At 42.3% G+C, this 17,620-nt stretch overlaps 1 protein-coding gene across 7 annotated transcripts in view; it reads right to left on the bottom strand.

Moving 5' to 3' along the window:
- The window catches only part of DOT1L (DOT1 like histone lysine methyltransferase), a 103,786-nt gene extending 86,647 nt beyond the window's left edge, over positions 1 to 17,139 (bottom strand). For 3 of the 7 annotated variants that reach the window (XM_073324230.2, XM_073324232.2, XM_073324233.2), the window contains exon 1: positions 16,814 to 17,132. In XM_073324230.2, the coding sequence (XP_073180331.1) occupies positions 16,814 to 16,894 (81 nt within the window). In that variant the 5' untranslated portion in view covers positions 16,895 to 17,132. Of the gene's footprint in view, positions 1 to 16,813 lie in introns of all 7 variants that reach the window. The other 4 variants (XM_073324235.2, XM_073324231.2, XM_073324234.2 and 1 more) reach the window with 3 other exon arrangements.
- Between the last annotated feature and the right edge of the window lie 481 nt (positions 17,140 to 17,620).

Genomic DNA, 17,620 nt, shown 5'->3' with positions numbered 1-17,620 from the left:
CTCACCCAAGCAAAAAGAGATTCAGATTTAAAGCCGAAGCAATGTCTCTTATCAGCACTATTATTTGTTTCAGAGTAACAGCCGTGTTAGTCTGTATTTACAAAAAGAAAAGGAGTACTTGTGGCACCTTAGAGACTAACCAATTTATTTGAGCATGAGCTTTCGTGAGCTACAGCTCACTTCATCGGATGCATACCGTGGAAACTGCAGCAAACTTTATATACACACAGAGAATATGAAACAATACCTCCTCCCACCCCACTGTCCTGCTGGTAATAGCTTATCTAAAGTGATCATCAGGTTGGGCCATTTCCAGCACAAATCCAGGTTTTCTGTGTATTATTGTAGTGCCTAGGAGTCCTAGCTGCAGCCAAAAAATCTACTGTGCTAGGCACTGTACAAACAGAGACCAAAAAGAGACAGCCCTTTCCCTAATGGGAGTAGCTACTGCTAGGGCCTCAAAGCAGTAAGCAACTGCAGCCCACAGGCTATAATACCTTCTTAATCACAGCAAGAATGGCATTTAGACCATTTTAAAACATATCAACTTGTAGGTTCAAGTCAAAGTTATATCAATACAGTTTGTTTAATTTAATATTGTTTTGCCAAGTTTTAAAGAATATTAGAGGCTACAGTTGCATAGCTTCAGATTTCAAAATTATCCTATTAAGGATCAACTGATCTCTGCAGACATGTAAAGCATACAATTTAAAATGTCACGTACATCCATCAGTGATAATATTCCTCTATAGTTCCAGTGTTCTTTACACCAGAAAACGGCAAGAGGTCAACACTGGAGAAGTTTAAATAAAACCGGTTTCCTGCTCTTCAACTGGGGCGGGGGGGGGGGACCACTTCCATATCAAACAGAGGTTTTTTTATTATGACAGTAACATGTACACACTGTGCATAATTTGAAAGCCTAATTATGCCCCTGGTACATGTACTGTTGGCCATAATAGGAGCCCTGCATGAGCATCTGAAGGCAGAATTAGTCCCTATTAATTTACCTAAAATCCTTTTTTTAAAAAGTATCACTTGAACGAAGAAAAGGAGCATCAGTGAAAAGAACTCAGTATTCCATAAGCATGGCTGCTCCTTCCGATATGCTTCGGAAGTCAATCTGTCTCAAGTGCTTTGAAAAAGAAAATCATTTGGTCACTTAGTACTTATACAGGACCTCAAAGCACTCCACAATATCATGGGTTTGGATTTTCAAAGTAGACGGCCAGTCAACGCTGGGTACTTTGGAAAATACCAGCCCTACATATCTATACTTGAAAAGGTTTGCCAGTATACATATACACCAGTACAATTAAACCAGCAAGCCCAGTGGAAATGCAGCTGATACCAGCGGATTATTTTCTGCTGTTAAACCAGTTCCCCAGAGTATCCAATGAAAGTCCTTTTGTGCAAGTCTACACTACAGCAATGCAGCGGCACAGTTCCAGTGCTGCAGCTGCACCACTGTAGCATTAGAATCATAGAAGATCAGGGTTGGAAGGGACCTCAGGAGGTCACCGAGTCCAACCCCCTGCTCAAAGCAGGACCCACCCCATTTGTAGTGTAGACATACCATGAGGGAGATAAAGAATTATCCCTTTTTAAAAGATGAGGGAACACGCTCAGGGTATGTCTACACTACAGCTCTGCAGCTGTGCCATGGTAGCGCCACAGCATAGATGCTTCCTACACTAACAGTAGTTAATGCACCTCTCGGAAGAAAACTTCCATCGACTCAGCTGCATCTACAGTGGGGGTTAGGTTGACCTAACTACGGTGCTCAAGACGCAACATTTTTCACAGCTCTGAGCAACGCTGACATATCTATCTAATTTTCAAGTGTAGACCAGACCTCAGGAAAAGAAAGTGAGTTGCCCAAGTCGGCACTGAGATCTTGTCTCTATACAAATTGCAACAATGGAATTAAATGTGTGATTTTAAACTGATTTAGTTGAACTAGTGCAAAACCAGTTTAATGGGTACACTCAAGTAAACTTAAACTGGTTTATTCTGATTTTGTTTGACTCCTTATTGAGTTAAGATAACATTAATAGAATCCTGGTTTAAAATGAATCAAATAGCCTCACCGTTTTGAAGCCGTTTTTAAATTTAATTAAAATTAAATCATGCAACTCTGAATATGAACAAGGCCTAAGCAAGTGTCAGAGCTGGGACTAGAACACTGGTCTCAATCTCATGCTCCACTCCCTTTCCTTCTTGTTATCGGAACCGCTTGTTGTGATTAGAGCATACTTTTATTTCTTATATTGCCTGAAAAGTTTGAGCATTTTCTCTTAAGAAGTTCTTTGTGACTGTCATTCTAGGAAAACCAAACTTTTAAGGGCAATCTTCATCTCTGTTTCTCATTCTCTAGACTAGGGGTAGCAGATATTAAGGATTAATCATGTTTATTACTGTAGTACTTAGGAATCAACCAAGGATCGGGCCCCACTGGACTAAGCACTGTTCAAACTCAGTAGCAGACACTACTACTAGACAGCAGTAGACAGATAGCCTTTCACCTATGTTTTTGTTTTTTAATACAGTAGCAATTTCCAATGAAAATAACTGAATTAGAAGCCTATAATATCAGACTGAACTCTCAAACTTTGACAGTTTATTACAACACTTTTGCTGCACTCTACCCAGTTATTATGAAGGCCAGTGGTGCAATACTGAATAGGAAGTACTACATAACCTTCTCTAAACATTTTCCCTCCATTTACACTGTTTTGCTTTAGTGCTCTTTAAAGTAACCTTCCCATATTAAATCTTAAAGGTGATACCTAGAAATAATTCTGAGGTCCAGCATGATAGTGTTGCATCGCAGACACCCAGGTATGTTGGGGAGGGGGGAAGAGTTATTTTCATGATGAAAAGGTTCTTAATGTAAAGTGAATCTCAAAAAGCTATTTCTTAAATTTGTGAATGTGTCACTTTAGTCATTTTTCCCACAAACAAGCACAGCATGTTCAATTAAAATGTTTTGCTGGCAGTGCCTGAAGTGAGAAACCACATCCTAGCACTCTTCCAGATGCATGTCCTTTTATATTTAGTTCATTCTCATATAACTGTCCTGCAGTCTATATTTGTAGCAAGTTTCATGAGGGCTATGTTTTCTAAAGCTTAAGATAGCATAAATACCCATTTACCTATTCTCCCCTATCTGTAAAATGAGGATAATACTTGTGAGTTTAGTCACTGTCTGTACAGTGCTTTAAATACACTATGCCCTGTGTAAGGGTTCTATGGGGTATTTTGAAGTATAAGCAGGAGATAGATTTTCAGGATGCCAAACCACCCCCATTGGAAAAATCCGAGGATGGGCACACACAAATAAGTGGGACTGAGGAGGTGGTCTTACAGATATCACCTTGATCTTCCATAGCACTTTTAATCAGCACATCTCAAAGCACTTTACAAAGAAGTCAGTACACCCCCATTTTACATATGGGGAAACTGAGGCAAAGAGAGGGACTGTGACTTGCCCAAGATGATTCAGCAAGCCAATGGAAGATCCAGGAATAGAACCCAGGACACCTTAGTCCCTTTTCAGTATTCTAGCAACTAGGACACACTTCCTCCCCAAAGAAAGGTGTCTAAAGCCTAGTTTCAGAATTGTGCAAGAGAGATGCCCAAGACAATTTGGACACATGCAAGCTAGTTGTGGTCAGGCATTTGCAAACCAGGAGGAAGAGGTCTCTCATGAGCCCTTCAACAACTACTAGGTCAATCAGTACAACTCAAAGGAATCAGCAGCTGATGCAAACTGATTAAAAAAAATGCTTGTTCTGTTCTATGTTGCCACTGTCTCGGTCACCTCCCTCATGGCAGAAGCTGGCCTTACTTTGGAAACCACTCCTCTCCTGGCCACAAAATCACAGCAGTTCAGGCTCTCCCAACCGCTTAGCCAGCCTCAGAATACCGCTGAGCTCCTCATGCTTTGATAAAGGTATTTTGATTGCAAAGGGCCAATCTGCATATTAGCAAAAACACGGCCCTGCTGGCCACAATGGTGGGCACACCATCAAGGGGTGCATATACCCTTGTGGTCACCTACAGACAAGGTTGCTTAGCAGCGACATCACAAAGGTGGGACAAGAAAAACAGCCTATTTTGCTCATTGAAATAAAGTGATTAGTGGCTCAAGTGTGTCTTTAATATCCCCCAGGTTTCTTCCATCTGTGCTCAAGTGGAAAGGTTTTCTGTAGATCCGAAAGGGGTGTCAATATGGTGCTACTCTGAGCTATGGCTACCCCAGAGGGATAGAAAAGGGAAGGAGAGTGTGCCACATTATTGTGTGGCATTCAGATGCTCTCTTTCAAAACCCAGTGCTAAACGTGCAGTCAAAATCTGTGTACATCCTGATTTGGAACATACAAAGTTTTAGCCTATTTTTCAGCCTGCCCAGGCAGACATGCAGCTAAGTCTTTGAAAACAGGACTCATTCTGGATACAAACATCTACAGACAATGGTGAAAGTCTGAAATCCCATGTAAGAAGCATTTCCAGCTACGACAGGGAAAAGGGAAAGAGACACTGTTTGGGGAGGGAACCGAATGAATTGAGAAGTCTCAAGAACTCCAGTGCAGCTAGCAACTATCTCGAGTGTCACTCTCAGAAGTTTCAGGCCCTTTGGCATGTTCACTACCAATTTTTGGTGAGCTCATACTCACATGCCTCAGGACCCTCTGAATACAAAGTGAAGAGAAAGCTAAAGTCATATCTGTGTAATATTTCATGCTGCAGGGCTAGACATATTAATATCATCAGCCTTCAGCTGAGAGTAGCGTGGTGTCATTTATTTTCCAGTGTAGCAATTGGAATACAATACTTCCCTTACACATTGGAGCAAGAAACCTCCTCTGAATTGCCTTGCAACTGAGGTTTCCTTACACCAAGGAGGAGGTATAAAGCAAAAGACATCTCTAGACTCCCTCCAGCAGGCAATGTGTCCCTATTCTCTTTATCTTCATTAAATCAAAGAGCTACAGCTCAAAGATTATTTCTCACATGGCAAGGTCATAAACCACAACGAAGGCTCCAATCAAAGCTTCAAGTAATTTATAGCACTACTCACAGCTGGCCAGAAGACATCACGTAAAACCTGCAGTGCATTAATGCCTTCTTAAGGGACAAAAAGAAAAAAAAAAAAGGGGGGGGGGGGGGAGGGGGTTGCTAAAGAAAAAATAAAACTGGAGTTTGGGGCCAAGATCTAACCTATACTGAAATTATGATAAATTAATGGGGAAAATATGCTCAATTAGAGGTTCCAAAACTGGTATGGGACCCAAATAAATATTATGGGTAGGAGTGATAGATATAGATTGCAGAACTGTTGGATCATATAGCGCTGGCTCCTCCTTGTTTCCACCTGCTACACTGTACTAAGACAGCTAAAAAGCATTAAATATTTTTACATCTCCACATAAGCAATTGCTGTAGCTGCCTCAGGAACATGTTGCAAACGCAAGGAGAGGTGGTTCATGTGATAGCAAATTGGAAGGGAAGCAACCAATGTAGCTGCACCACTGTAAGTTCTTTAACATAGCTGCTCTAAACTGACAGGAGAGAGCTCTTCCATCGGCTTAACTACTCCAGCCCCCATGAGTGGCAGAAGCTACGTCAGCCAGAAAAGTTCTCCCACCAACATAGCACTGTCCACACCGGTGCTTACACCAGTGTAACTTACGTTGCTCAGAGGGGTGGATTTATTCATCCCCAAGTGACATAACTTATTCCTAATGTAATTGGGCATAAACTTTTGTGGACATAAGGTATGTTACCTGCTCCTGTATTTTCCATTCCATGCATCTGATGAATTGGGTTCTAGCCCATGAAAGCATATGCCCAAATAAATTTGTTAGTCTTTAAGGTGCCACAAGGACTCCCCGTTGTTTTTGCTGATACAGATTAACACGGCTACCATATAGAAACCTATAACTTATTCCAGCGTAACTTGTAGTGTAAACAGAGCCTGAGGCCATGTCTACATGAGAAAGCTGCACTGGTATAACTCAATCTGTAAATTTATACCAGTGTGTGTAGGCCTCATCGACACATTATTTTGGTAGAAAATTGTACCCCTAACCAAAGTAGTCACACAGTACAAAAATAGTTATAACCAGTACAACCCCTAGTGTGAACACAATTACATCAGTATAAACGTGGCTTATACTGGGATAGCTTGTTCTCCTTCCCATGCAGCACCGGTTTTCAACATATGGTCCGCGGAGCCCTGGGGGTCCACAGTCTAAGATTCAAAAAAGGTCTGCACCGCCATTCGAAATATTTGAGATTGCCACAAATGAAAAAAGGTTGAAAACCAATGCCATGTGGGAATAAAATTATACCAGTAAAACTGTGTCCACAGTAAGAAGGATGGGACTAGTGTAGTTAAAGTGGTACAACTTGTGTGTTTAGATAAACACATAGTTTGGATATGGACACTCTTATTCTGGTATAAAAATGACTTTTTGGTTTAAGTCAAGTCAGTTGGGAAAAGGTTTAAATTAAATTGAAATAAACCAATCTGTGTCCACACAGGTGGTTGCCAAAATGTTCTCATTGCCAGAACTTCTCTCTCTATGTAGGACCTAAGCAAACGGAATGTTCTGCATGTGTTACTCCTGATACAAATGAGCCCTTAGTCCCAAAACCATACTAATAGCTTGAACATAAATAAATCCAAGTCATGTTAATTTCAAGTTCCATTAGGAGCAGAAATGGGGAAAGGAGTAACCAAAAAGGACAAAATTAGAAGATAAGGACATTTTCTTTCAAAATTCTGAGACAATATTGAGACACCAAGGGCATGAGTCATAAAAGAACTTAGTATGTTTAACATTAAGGAGTTTCAGAACTGTGCAATGGATTAACAGAATTTGCCTACCAAATGCATTCCAATGAATTCAGCATCTTTTGGTGACAAAGAGTTCCCAAGAGAATAAACCCTTTACTGACTTTCAATGAAAAGCAACCATTAAACATTTCCGGAGAAGTGGGATGGCCTTCAAGAGTCACAGAGGCCCTTCGGATTTGAACATACCACTATCTAGAAGAATGTTAATAGCAATTTTTTTTTCATGTTTTTAAAGAGACAGAAACTGCATTTCATTTACTTTGAACCCAACTATAAAATTTATACATGTTTTCTAATAGGAGGAGGAAATTCTGTTCACCACGTAAGTTTTATTTATGTACACACACCCACACACCATTACCTATTTATTCTGTTGCTGATTCGGTACCTTACACAGTCTGATTTAAAATTTTAGGAAGTTTTTTCATTTATTCCAAGATGGAAAAACCATAACTATCTGAGGCTACCTCCTACTTATTACAGTGATGGACACATCAGAAATGCTGGAATACAAATCTATATTCCTTACAGAGCCTCAAGGTCAGAGAAGAACAATGTTTCTGAGGGTGTTGAGACAAATAACAACAACAACAACAACAACTGATCTGCAACTACAATGAGTTTCAACTTGTTGCACTGCCACAGACTTCGTACTGCGTACAGAGCTCATGAGACCGTCAAAAGCTCTCAAAGACCAGATTAATTTTACAGGCTGGTAAATAGTGTCATTACAACTCTGCAATATCTGAAGATATTCCTAATTTAAAGGCAAAAATTAAATCAAAGGCTAAGCACTTCCAACGTGTTTATTCCATATAATGAAGATTCACTGAAAACAGTAAAATCCTGGCTCCACAGAAGTCAATGGCAAAACTCCCATTAATTTCACTGGTAACAGAATTTTACCCTAAACTATCAAAATCTTGCCTGAACACTTTTCACACCAAAGGGCTTTACAAATCGATGTCCAAACTAGAAGGAACACCTCCCATAACACTGAAATGCATCCACATCTGGACTAGCAGGAAGCAGCTATTTGACAGTGCATACTACAAGAACACTACACAACAGTTAAGGGCAGTTTTTAAACTTTGTATCTAAAAAGGGATACCTGACAGTGCTAAAAAGGTTGGATTGTCTCTTCACTATAGAGCTCCCAATGCTGCTACCAACAATGGAGCTACACGTGATTAACAACAGAAGTTTTCTGAACATTTCTTTTTAGTGTAGGCAGATTCTAACAATATATTTGGGATATTAAATGGAAGAAGCTGTTTCAGAACTTTCTAAGGCTTTTCTCTTTACACCACTGATTATTTCAGCAATCAACACTTAATTATCTTCATTAGTTCCCTAGCCTGACACCAAAACATCCTTTGTTTATAGCTTCCTCAAAAAGTCACTCATGAAACTGGGACAAAAAAAAAAAAAATACAGAGCAGAAACCATCTTTGTTATTCATAGTTCTGATATCTATGAAAATTCATAATTTAGATTTCCTGTTGTAAAACATAACTTGCCTTCCTCCTATATCCTAAAAATAGCAACTATTCTTAATTCTCTAATGTCTGCATTTCTATACTATATATGATAATGGAATTAAACACATTGCTGGCTAGTTGAATAAAACGTAGTTAAATACTCATTAAACTGCTTCATACACTAAACATCTTCCACTAAAAAAGTTTAGTTTCCACTACATTTATTTACGTCTTTGCACCGAATGAACAACGATTCATTGGAAGACCAATATTTACAGAATACAAAAGTTACATGGCGAGTCTTTGGCTATCCCTTGAGGCAAGGACGAGGTCTGCCAAAGGGGTTCATTGGTGGGTTTTTAAGTGGCTGAGGAGCCCAATTCGTGCCACGTGGCAAGTATAACCAAGATGTTCAATTTTGTTTTTTGGCTTTCCTTTAGATTTTTCTGTTTTATTTTTGTATTTAGTACTCATCTGCAAGTTAAGAACTGCAAAATTCATTGCATTCACAGACTCCTGGTGTGAGTACCCCCTCCCCCTTGCAGCAACTTTTGTTAGGAAGAGAAAGTAAAGTCAACTGCAAACAGTATTTTAATATACCACATACAAACTATCAGATACATACCAAAAATTTGTTATTAATACAATGGACAAGTTTACTATACTATTGATCATGTGTATTCATTATTGCATGGGGGAGGTTTTAACTGAGTACTCAAAAGGTTAATTCTAAGAGCTGAAACAAAGAAAGAAAAAAGGAGGAATGGAGAAGGTGAGCATGTAAGTGCAAAAGGAGAAGTATGGCTGTTCGGGGACAAAGGTGATTACATATCCCATAAACCTTGCAAACCAAGGAATAAAATATCTTTCACAAGCTCCACGGGGAAGCACAATTCATCTGGATGGCTGACACTTGAAAGGACAATCTTCTCCATAAGTGGGTTGCCATGAGGGAGAAGGATGGGAGCTGCATATGGTGAGATGGATTTCCCTCAACACAGAGCTTTCAGTTGCACAAACAGTTCTATACTGTGTCCAATTGAAACCACAGGGAGAATTTTAGGAAAATAAAATATAATTATCACAGTTGGAACTTTGGCCAGGACAGCTGGGGTTAACACCCATCTCTTCTACCAAAAAAAAAAAAAAAAAAAAACCATCTTTGACAACCTCCATTTCATGTCAATGCCTCTCAGATGCCTCAAATATAAGGACGCAATAACAGAATTGTAGAAGAAATGGCCTTAAGATACTTTCCATTAAAATTAAGTCAGGCTATTGTGTGATCTTGTTTTGAGGTGGGAGAAGGATTTAGAGAAAGGTATTTGCTTACTGAGCTTTTGCTAGGATGCAAATACAGGTATTGTGTTGTCAGTTTCCGCTCCGAATCAAACCATCTAGAAATCTGAGTAAATGTTTGGTTATCACCCACAGTAAATTATATTTGACAAGAACCTTTGCAGAGAAAATAAACTTCTACTCTATGGCAACCCAAGGGGTGTGAAAAGTTGTAGGGTGGCAATATTTTCACAACCTGAACTAGAGCAGAAAACCTCACTGTGAGCACATGCCATGTTTCATTTTGAAGAGAATGGGGGAAAACTGTCAAATTACATTATAGACACAGTGTGTATGAGGTACACACTTTTACATCTTTTATTGGACCAACTTCTGTTGGTGAAACAAGCTAGCTTTCGAGCTACACAGTGCTCTTCTTTGAGTCTGGGAAAGGTACTGAGGGCTTGTCTACACTGAAAATGCTGCAGTAGGACAGCTGCACCCTGCAGCTACGCAGCTATACCACTAACCCAACAGTAGGGGTTCTTCTGTCAGCATAGGTAATCCACATCCTTGAAAGGCGGTAGTTAGGCCGATGGCAGAATTCTCCCATCAGCCTAGTACTGTCTAAACCAGGGGTTAGGTCAGTTTAACTGCGTCACTCATGGGGGTGGATTTTTCAAAACCCTGAGCAATGAAGTTATACCAAGCGAATCTTCTAATGCAGACCAGGCCTCAGAATACCACAGCTAAATATAAGGTGGAGCAGATTATTTAATGTAAGGAGGTAACACATTCTAAGGGACCATTCAAGATGAAATGGCGTGTTAACACCCTTGCAGTCATAAGAAAAAACAAAAAGGGGGGGGGAGGGTCAGTGGGTTACAGATGGTTGTAATAAGCCATAAATCCAGTATCTTTATTAAGACTCTGAATTTTAGTATCTAGCGAAGTTATGAAATGTGTTCACCCACAGGTTATAGGATGGTGTTTTCGTCTTTTATCATTTTTCTGTGTGAGTTAATTCAAGAGCATAGTGATTGGTTTCACGCACACTGTTCTTATTGGACCATTTAGTGCACTGGATGAGGTACAGCGAGTGTTGTGATAGGCATGTGTAGAACCCACGGATCTTGGGAGGTGTGTTGCAGGGGGTATTGATCATTGTGGCAGTGGAGATGCGTCTGCAGGTTGTTCAGGCAGAGTCTGGTGCTGCTTTGCGTTGGTGTGTCTTGGTCTGTGGGAAACTTGCTTTCAATGATGAGCTTGTGAGGCGGGGGGGGAGGTGTTATCTGAAGGCCAGAAGAAGGGGTTCAGGAAAGGTTTCTTTCCCAGGCCTGAAGAGCTCTGTGTAGCTCAAAAGCTTGTCTCTTTCACCAACAGATGTTGGTCCAAAAAAAGATACTGTCTCACCCACATTGTCTCTCTAGTATCCTGGGACCAACATAGCTACAACAACAATGCAAACGTATTATATTATGTTAATCATGTTACAATGCTCATTTTTCCACTTGCTTCTGTTTGTTTTGTTGGTTAGAAAGTATTTATCTCCATATACTTTATTATCCAGACAACCTTGAGAAATCATCAAATCAGTAATTACCCGGATTTAGCCTACTCAGAACTAAAGTTCAAAGTGCATGCAGGGTTTGGATGATCAGAGAAGGGGAAGACCATTCAAGCTTCAAAGTCTTTTCCACACTAGTGACATTTTTTAAAAAGTTCCCCACAACCACAAATATCAGTTCAGCTCCAACGTTTCCCAACTCTGTGAGTCACCATCACACACACAGCTTCTGATGATTAAGAAGTCTGTATCGTGAATTTTTTTTGGGAGAGCCACTGCCATCACCACTCCCACTGGGAAAACTTTAGGTGACAGCACACGATTGGAGTCCACTCCTATATTAATAGAACCGGTTTTCCTTAACAGTGAGGGAAGATACGGTTTTGATGCAAACGATTACATTCCAGGCAGGGCTGCTTCCCACAATCAGAGTGGGCATAAGATCTTAAACAGGGTTTGTTATTCATCTCCATAGTTAACCTTTAATACATTTTTAAAAGGTGACACACTGCTGCGTGGTGATCTTAATCATTAGTGCCTGCCCCTGAGTTTTCAGAGAAAACACATTCCATTAGAGACAGAATGGTATCATGTGTCACAGCCTGCATTTCCGAGCTAGTGGGCAAAAGACGCTGTGCACCCACCCACTTGTACAAATAAAGTCAATACTGTATCAAGCTTGTATTTCATTACTTCTCAGTAGTAGACACATATGCCAAAATATGCCTCTCTCAAACAGCTGCAAAAATGATGCTATGACAACATTTTTCTGGCCAATGGAATATTTTTGCCATCAGAGCTCAGCAGAAAGATAGCAGTGAGAATAAAAACATCACGCACAAACAGCAATAGAACAGTGAATTATTCTCAGATTTTTCAGCCCAGATTTATCATCACAGCTGCTAGTTTGAAGGTTTAAAATTCAGACTGCAGAGTCACACAGGCTACTCCCTGTTCTGAAGGGGATACTTCATCCTGACAGGAGGCTGCATAGTGGCACCCAGCAAGCCAACAAGATCTAGTGCCCCAGAGTAAGCTCCAGCACCCTCAGAGATAACAGGGATTGATTTTTTCATCCAATTTTTGCAAATGGAACTTGCTTGTGAGAAGACCCCAAACTTTGTGTCTTTTGTATTTATCTTGAGGCAGTAAGCAACCAGGAATTTTTTCAAAACCTGTGTATCTATGTTTTGAAGTATGAACAAAAGTGACTTCTTCTATGTATTAGTCTATATACCTGAAATCTGAAGTTTGAGCAAATGATTCTAAGTGAAGTGAGAGGCCAGCAGAGTGATAAAGTAAGGAAACCTTATCTGGGTCATTTAGAATAGATCTAGGTGTATTAAACTTCTCATTTGTCATTAAAATAAAGCTTTAATACAATAAATGAAGCAGAGTACAAGACCTAATATTCTAGACACTTGAGAATTTAATGCAACCACACTTTTGGGCAGGATTTTGGGAGTCAAGGAGTTAAGCTGTGATACAGAAGAGTAAACCCACCTCAGCTCTGATTAAGAAGGACACTCATAAAAACCAGAGGTCAACATCAGAAAATATTTTCTGAGTCACATGGGGGGGAAAGATTACTCACCATGCACTATTCAACTTACTCATCAGTGTGTTACGGACAGAACTGCTCACCATGTATTCATTAGGAAACTGTGGCCTTTGAGGAAAGCAGAAGGCGGGGGAAGAGTCATACTTTCAGTTTTGTATGTAAGCCAGTGGGAGGCTGTATCTGTAACACCAAAGCTCTCTCCTCCCACGGTCTTAATTAGTCTTGTAGGGAAATACACGTTTCACATCACCCTCCCAGGTTTCTTTTAACAGCTTGACAGGCATCAGTTTGTCAGCTGAGCTATTATGCAAATTCAGCAGTTTGAGGAGATCCCAGTTTTCCTATTGTACACAAAATAAGCAACTGTCCTTTACAACAACAAATAAAATCATACCATAATTAAATTGCTAACATCCATTCACCATTAATATGAACATTTTTAATCTAAGTCTTTTTCATGGTACAAAAACATTGTAAGTTAAGCTAAGTGAAATGAAGTCTGGATGTAGTAACAAATAAAAAGTTACAAATGTTGTCTAATACAATGTTAAGTCACACAACTGTGCTACCAAACAGCAGCTCCGCAACACCTGAGCAACTTTTGGTACTGCAAATATGATTCTCCAGCATTCATGTGGCTCTCAGAAATAAATTAGTGGGGAGTGCTGTTTTTTTCTCCCAATCCCCCATAAATTCTCTCTCATAATGTTGGCACAGAGAAGTATAAACCTTGAGAAACTGCAAATAAAGATGCTTCTAAACAAAAAAAATCTTTAAAACATTATTTTTGAAGTCACCCCACCTTGCCTCCTAGATACCAAGAAGCAAGTGGAGTCAGTGGTGAAACTAAGAAACATTCTGCTGACGTCAAACAGAGCTGAGCTCTAAAACCACAACGGTACATACACCCTGCTGCCAACTCCAGTCTGAGCCAACGAGGGAAATAAAGTCTACCGTTCAATACGGTACAATGTTAGTAGGCCAGACACTGCAATGTTCAAAGAGGATTTCTTTTTAAAGCATTACAGTTCTTTGCTGCAATTGCTGAAGTTGCAGCAAGTACACACAATTATTATGGAGTGTGATCTCTTCAACAGAGCTGCAGTGCAAAATATTGATTAGCTCCAGATGAACCATTCACTTCTGTATCGCTATGGGAAAAAATATGCAACCCAGAGAGGCCACTTTAATGACAGGATATTCGGGTTCGACTGCAGTTCTTAAATCTTAGATCACATATGCAGATAGGCACCCTGACCACTACATTTTGATGAACTGTAAAAGAGAGTCTGCATATTCTGACATTTTAGAATAGATGCAGCCTAGAAACACCTGGCCAAGCTTCCCCTGATAATTTCTTTATCCCTACCTCACAAGTTGTAACAACATTAAATTCAGGTTTCCTTTTATAAGCAAGGAGATTCAAACAAATATCACCAATCCATTCCCGCCTTCCTGACTGAGCCTTAACTTATGCAAGAAAATATTTATTGCTACACACAATCAGCTTCCAGAGGCAAGTTAATATGTGAAAACAAGCATGAAATTAAATTGGTCACTATTACACTTTCAGTTTCTGTCAATTCAAGTGCAGCGCGCGCACACACACAAATGACAGAGCTGCCCAAACAGGAAAGGCTGCATTAACTAGTATGTGCTGGAGGGCTCAAGCTCTGGGAGCAGGATGATCAAAAATAGCAAGCCCTGGTATATGCAGGATGTTTTGAAAACCACAGGCACATCCAACAGCACCAAAAGTCACAAAGCAAGTATGCCGTGGTCTTCCCGGCCATAAGCAAGATAGTATATAATTGCAGTTGCATCAGCATTACCAAGATACTTAGACTAAGTCCTAGCATGTCCAAACACCAAAACACTACAAAGAAAGCCAACAGCATTCAAACCAGTTTTTAGAAGACTACTGCCTGACTGTCTCTTTGCAAGCCAATTCGCACCCTGTGTTTTTACATGGCAGAGGATTAATATTTGATGCTGAGGCTAGATTGGTTTTGCACTGACATCTAACCATAAGTACACAAACAGTCTAAATTTCTCCTTGGTGAGGCTTTTACTAATTTGAACATGAATACTCATTTTAAGGGATGACATATCTAGCACTTTGATTCAAGATAGACAGAAAAAGACAGTCAAGTTTGTGGATTATTTTAAAAAATTACACACACACACACACACACAGAGGAGGGAAATCAGGGTCATATCTGAGAGAAGGTGTGGATTATAATGTGTAGTCAACAGAAAAGTTGACTTGGAATTCTCTTTAGACAAAATAAAAAGGTAATTTACATTAATACTTATTTAAAAAGTATTCAAAAAAGTCAAGGAAACCTGCACTTATGCAACCACACACAAATTCCAAAACCCTCCCTTCCCTATTGGGAATTAAGATGTCTCTCCCCCTTCCCCCACACCCTTAACCTCCTTCCCCAACCCATCAGAGCAGTTGAGACTCCCCCACTTCACCACCAGAAAGAAGAACCTAGATTTGTTCACATTTGCAAAATTACAAGTCCTTCTTGATCTAGTCTGAAACAATTTTATTAACCTGTCAGAGGAACTAAGGAGCTTTTCAAGAAAAAAAACTTTTCACTAGCTATCTTCTCCCCCAGGCATCCCTGTTTATCTGTGAAGTCCAACCAATTTTAGAGGTCAAATCCACTTTTTCTAAGAGAAACACCGCCCTGAGTTGAGCAGACTAAAAGAACCCACCCTTTGCTATATTTCATCCTATAGTTATTTATTTATGCTACAGTAATTAGAACGCTACAAATTGCTACAGCCCCCACCCTGAAAGAAAAACTTCGAATGTGACAGAAAATATCCAATCCAGATCTGGGCTGAATGGAGAAAGGGGACTGAGGAGAGGTGGGTTAAAAGCAGGGTGCCAGAGGGCCTGAAGAAAATAATGATATAAAATAATGCCAAACAGCATCAGGAGGGTTTATTTATAGAAAGGAATTGTTTGTTTGGGTTGGGGGTCCAGAGGAAATGGGATTATCTGAGGGCAGAGGGGGAAATCCATAGACTAGAAAGGTGGTTGGTTTGGAAGCAGGGGAGATGTTGGCTTGTTGGGGATAGGGGTGCCTGGATGGCGACTGACAGGCAGCAAGGAAGTAACTGGGAATGAAGGCTGGGAAAGAGAGGTTGGATAAACAGGAATTTCTTCCATGTTCTGAATACTCATCCTCTCAATGGAAGAGGATGACTGGGGAACAGTAACAGACTGAAGATTTGGAGGGGGGAGAAAGACACCCATAACAGATTTGGGGGGGGGGGATTGTTTGGGGCAGAAATTACGAGACGAAGGAATAGAAAAAAGAGAGGGATTCTGTGGAAGGAGTAGCAAGTATTTGGGCCTGGTGAGACCAGAGGCTGCCTGGAGTGGAGAGGTGATTTGGGCAGGGAGTGTTTAGTTGGGGTGAGGAGGACAAGGGTTTTCTTTGGGAGACAGATGAGCGGAGCTACCAGGGACAAGGAGCCTTTGAGGGGAGACGGGACAGTCCATGGATGACAACCCATGAAAGTGAAACCGGGGAAGGTGCCTGGGGAAAGGCAGAGGCTGAAGGGTGTCAGGACCAGGGGTGACTTGTGGGGCAACGGTGGCCTGGACAGGGGGTGCCCGAGAGAGAGCCAGCTCAGGGGGTACCCAAGGAAAGGGGTTCCTAACGGGGAGTGCCCAGAGCAGGGGGCAACGGGGATGCCCAGGGCGGGGGGGTCCGGGGAAGGTGGTGCCCGGACAAGGGGAGCCTTAAGAGAGGCGGGGGGGGCAGCTCTGGGACAGGGCAGTGACCAAAACAGGGGGACCTGACAGGCAGCAGGGAGGTACCCGATAAAGGGGGGACCGGTCCAAGGCGGGGTGGGGGGGGAGGGAGGTCTGGCAAGAAGAGAAGGTCCGGGGGGGGGGGATATGACAGGGAACGGGAAGTGCCCGGGGGGATATGACAGGGAGCCGGGGCGGGGGTCCGGGGGGGGGGGCTCTGAGCGGGAGAAGGGGGTGTCGGGCGGGGAATGGGGGGCCCTTGCCGGGCCGGGCCGATACTCACATAGACGGGCAGCGGCCAGGGGTAAACGGCCGGCTCGGCTCCCACGGGCGACTTCAGCCTGAGCTCCAGCCTCTCGCCCATGTCGGCAGCAGGAGGAGACGGCGGCGGCCCCGCACCATGCTAGAGTAGCCGCTCGGAGAGTGCGGGCCGGGGGGGGGCCGCTGCTGGGGAAGGAGGAGGGGGGGGGGCCGCCCGCTCCCCTTCGCCTCCCTCTATTGTAGTCAGCGGCTGGCCGGGCTCTCCAGCGCCGCCGCCATCTTGGGCCGGCGTGAAGCGAGCACAATGAGCCGCCGGGGCCGGGCCCGACCAACGCGCCAGACGCGGGGGGGAGGGAACTGAACGAGCGAGCCCCCCCCCCAACTCCTGTCCTCAGCTGCCCTCCCTGCTGACAGCCCCCACCCCCGGCCGTGTTGCTGCTTTACATGGGGGGGGGGCCTTTCCAGTGTGTTTCGATTTTGATTTTTTTTTTAACCCCCGTGGAGGGGGGGGGTGTAAATTTGGGGGTGGAAGGTGATTTTTCCCCCCCCTCTTTTTTTTTTTTTTTACTATAGATCAACAAAGTTGGGGGGGGATCCTTGGCCCCCCCCCACCGCCCCCCCTCCCTTTTCTCTCGTAGTGGGGGAGGGGGGGTTAGTTAATCGAGGCTGTTGCCCTTGGAGCTGTAGGTCGGTGGCGCGGGGGCGGGCGCGGGGGCTTTGCAGATTCGGTTTAGTCACAGCAGCGGGCGCCGCGGGCCTTGCTATTTACTCCTCCTCCGCTTGGCAAGTTTCCCTGGGTGCAAAAAGGGGCAAAAAAAAAAAAACACCC

Source organism: Lepidochelys kempii, chromosome 25, assembly GCF_965140285.1.
Source record: "Lepidochelys kempii isolate rLepKem1 chromosome 25, rLepKem1.hap1, whole genome shotgun sequence".
NCBI classification, from domain to species: Eukaryota; Metazoa; Chordata; order Testudines; family Cheloniidae; genus Lepidochelys; species Lepidochelys kempii.
The sequence above is the reverse complement of the archived record's forward strand: the minus strand, read 5'-3'. Positions and strand labels throughout refer to the sequence as shown.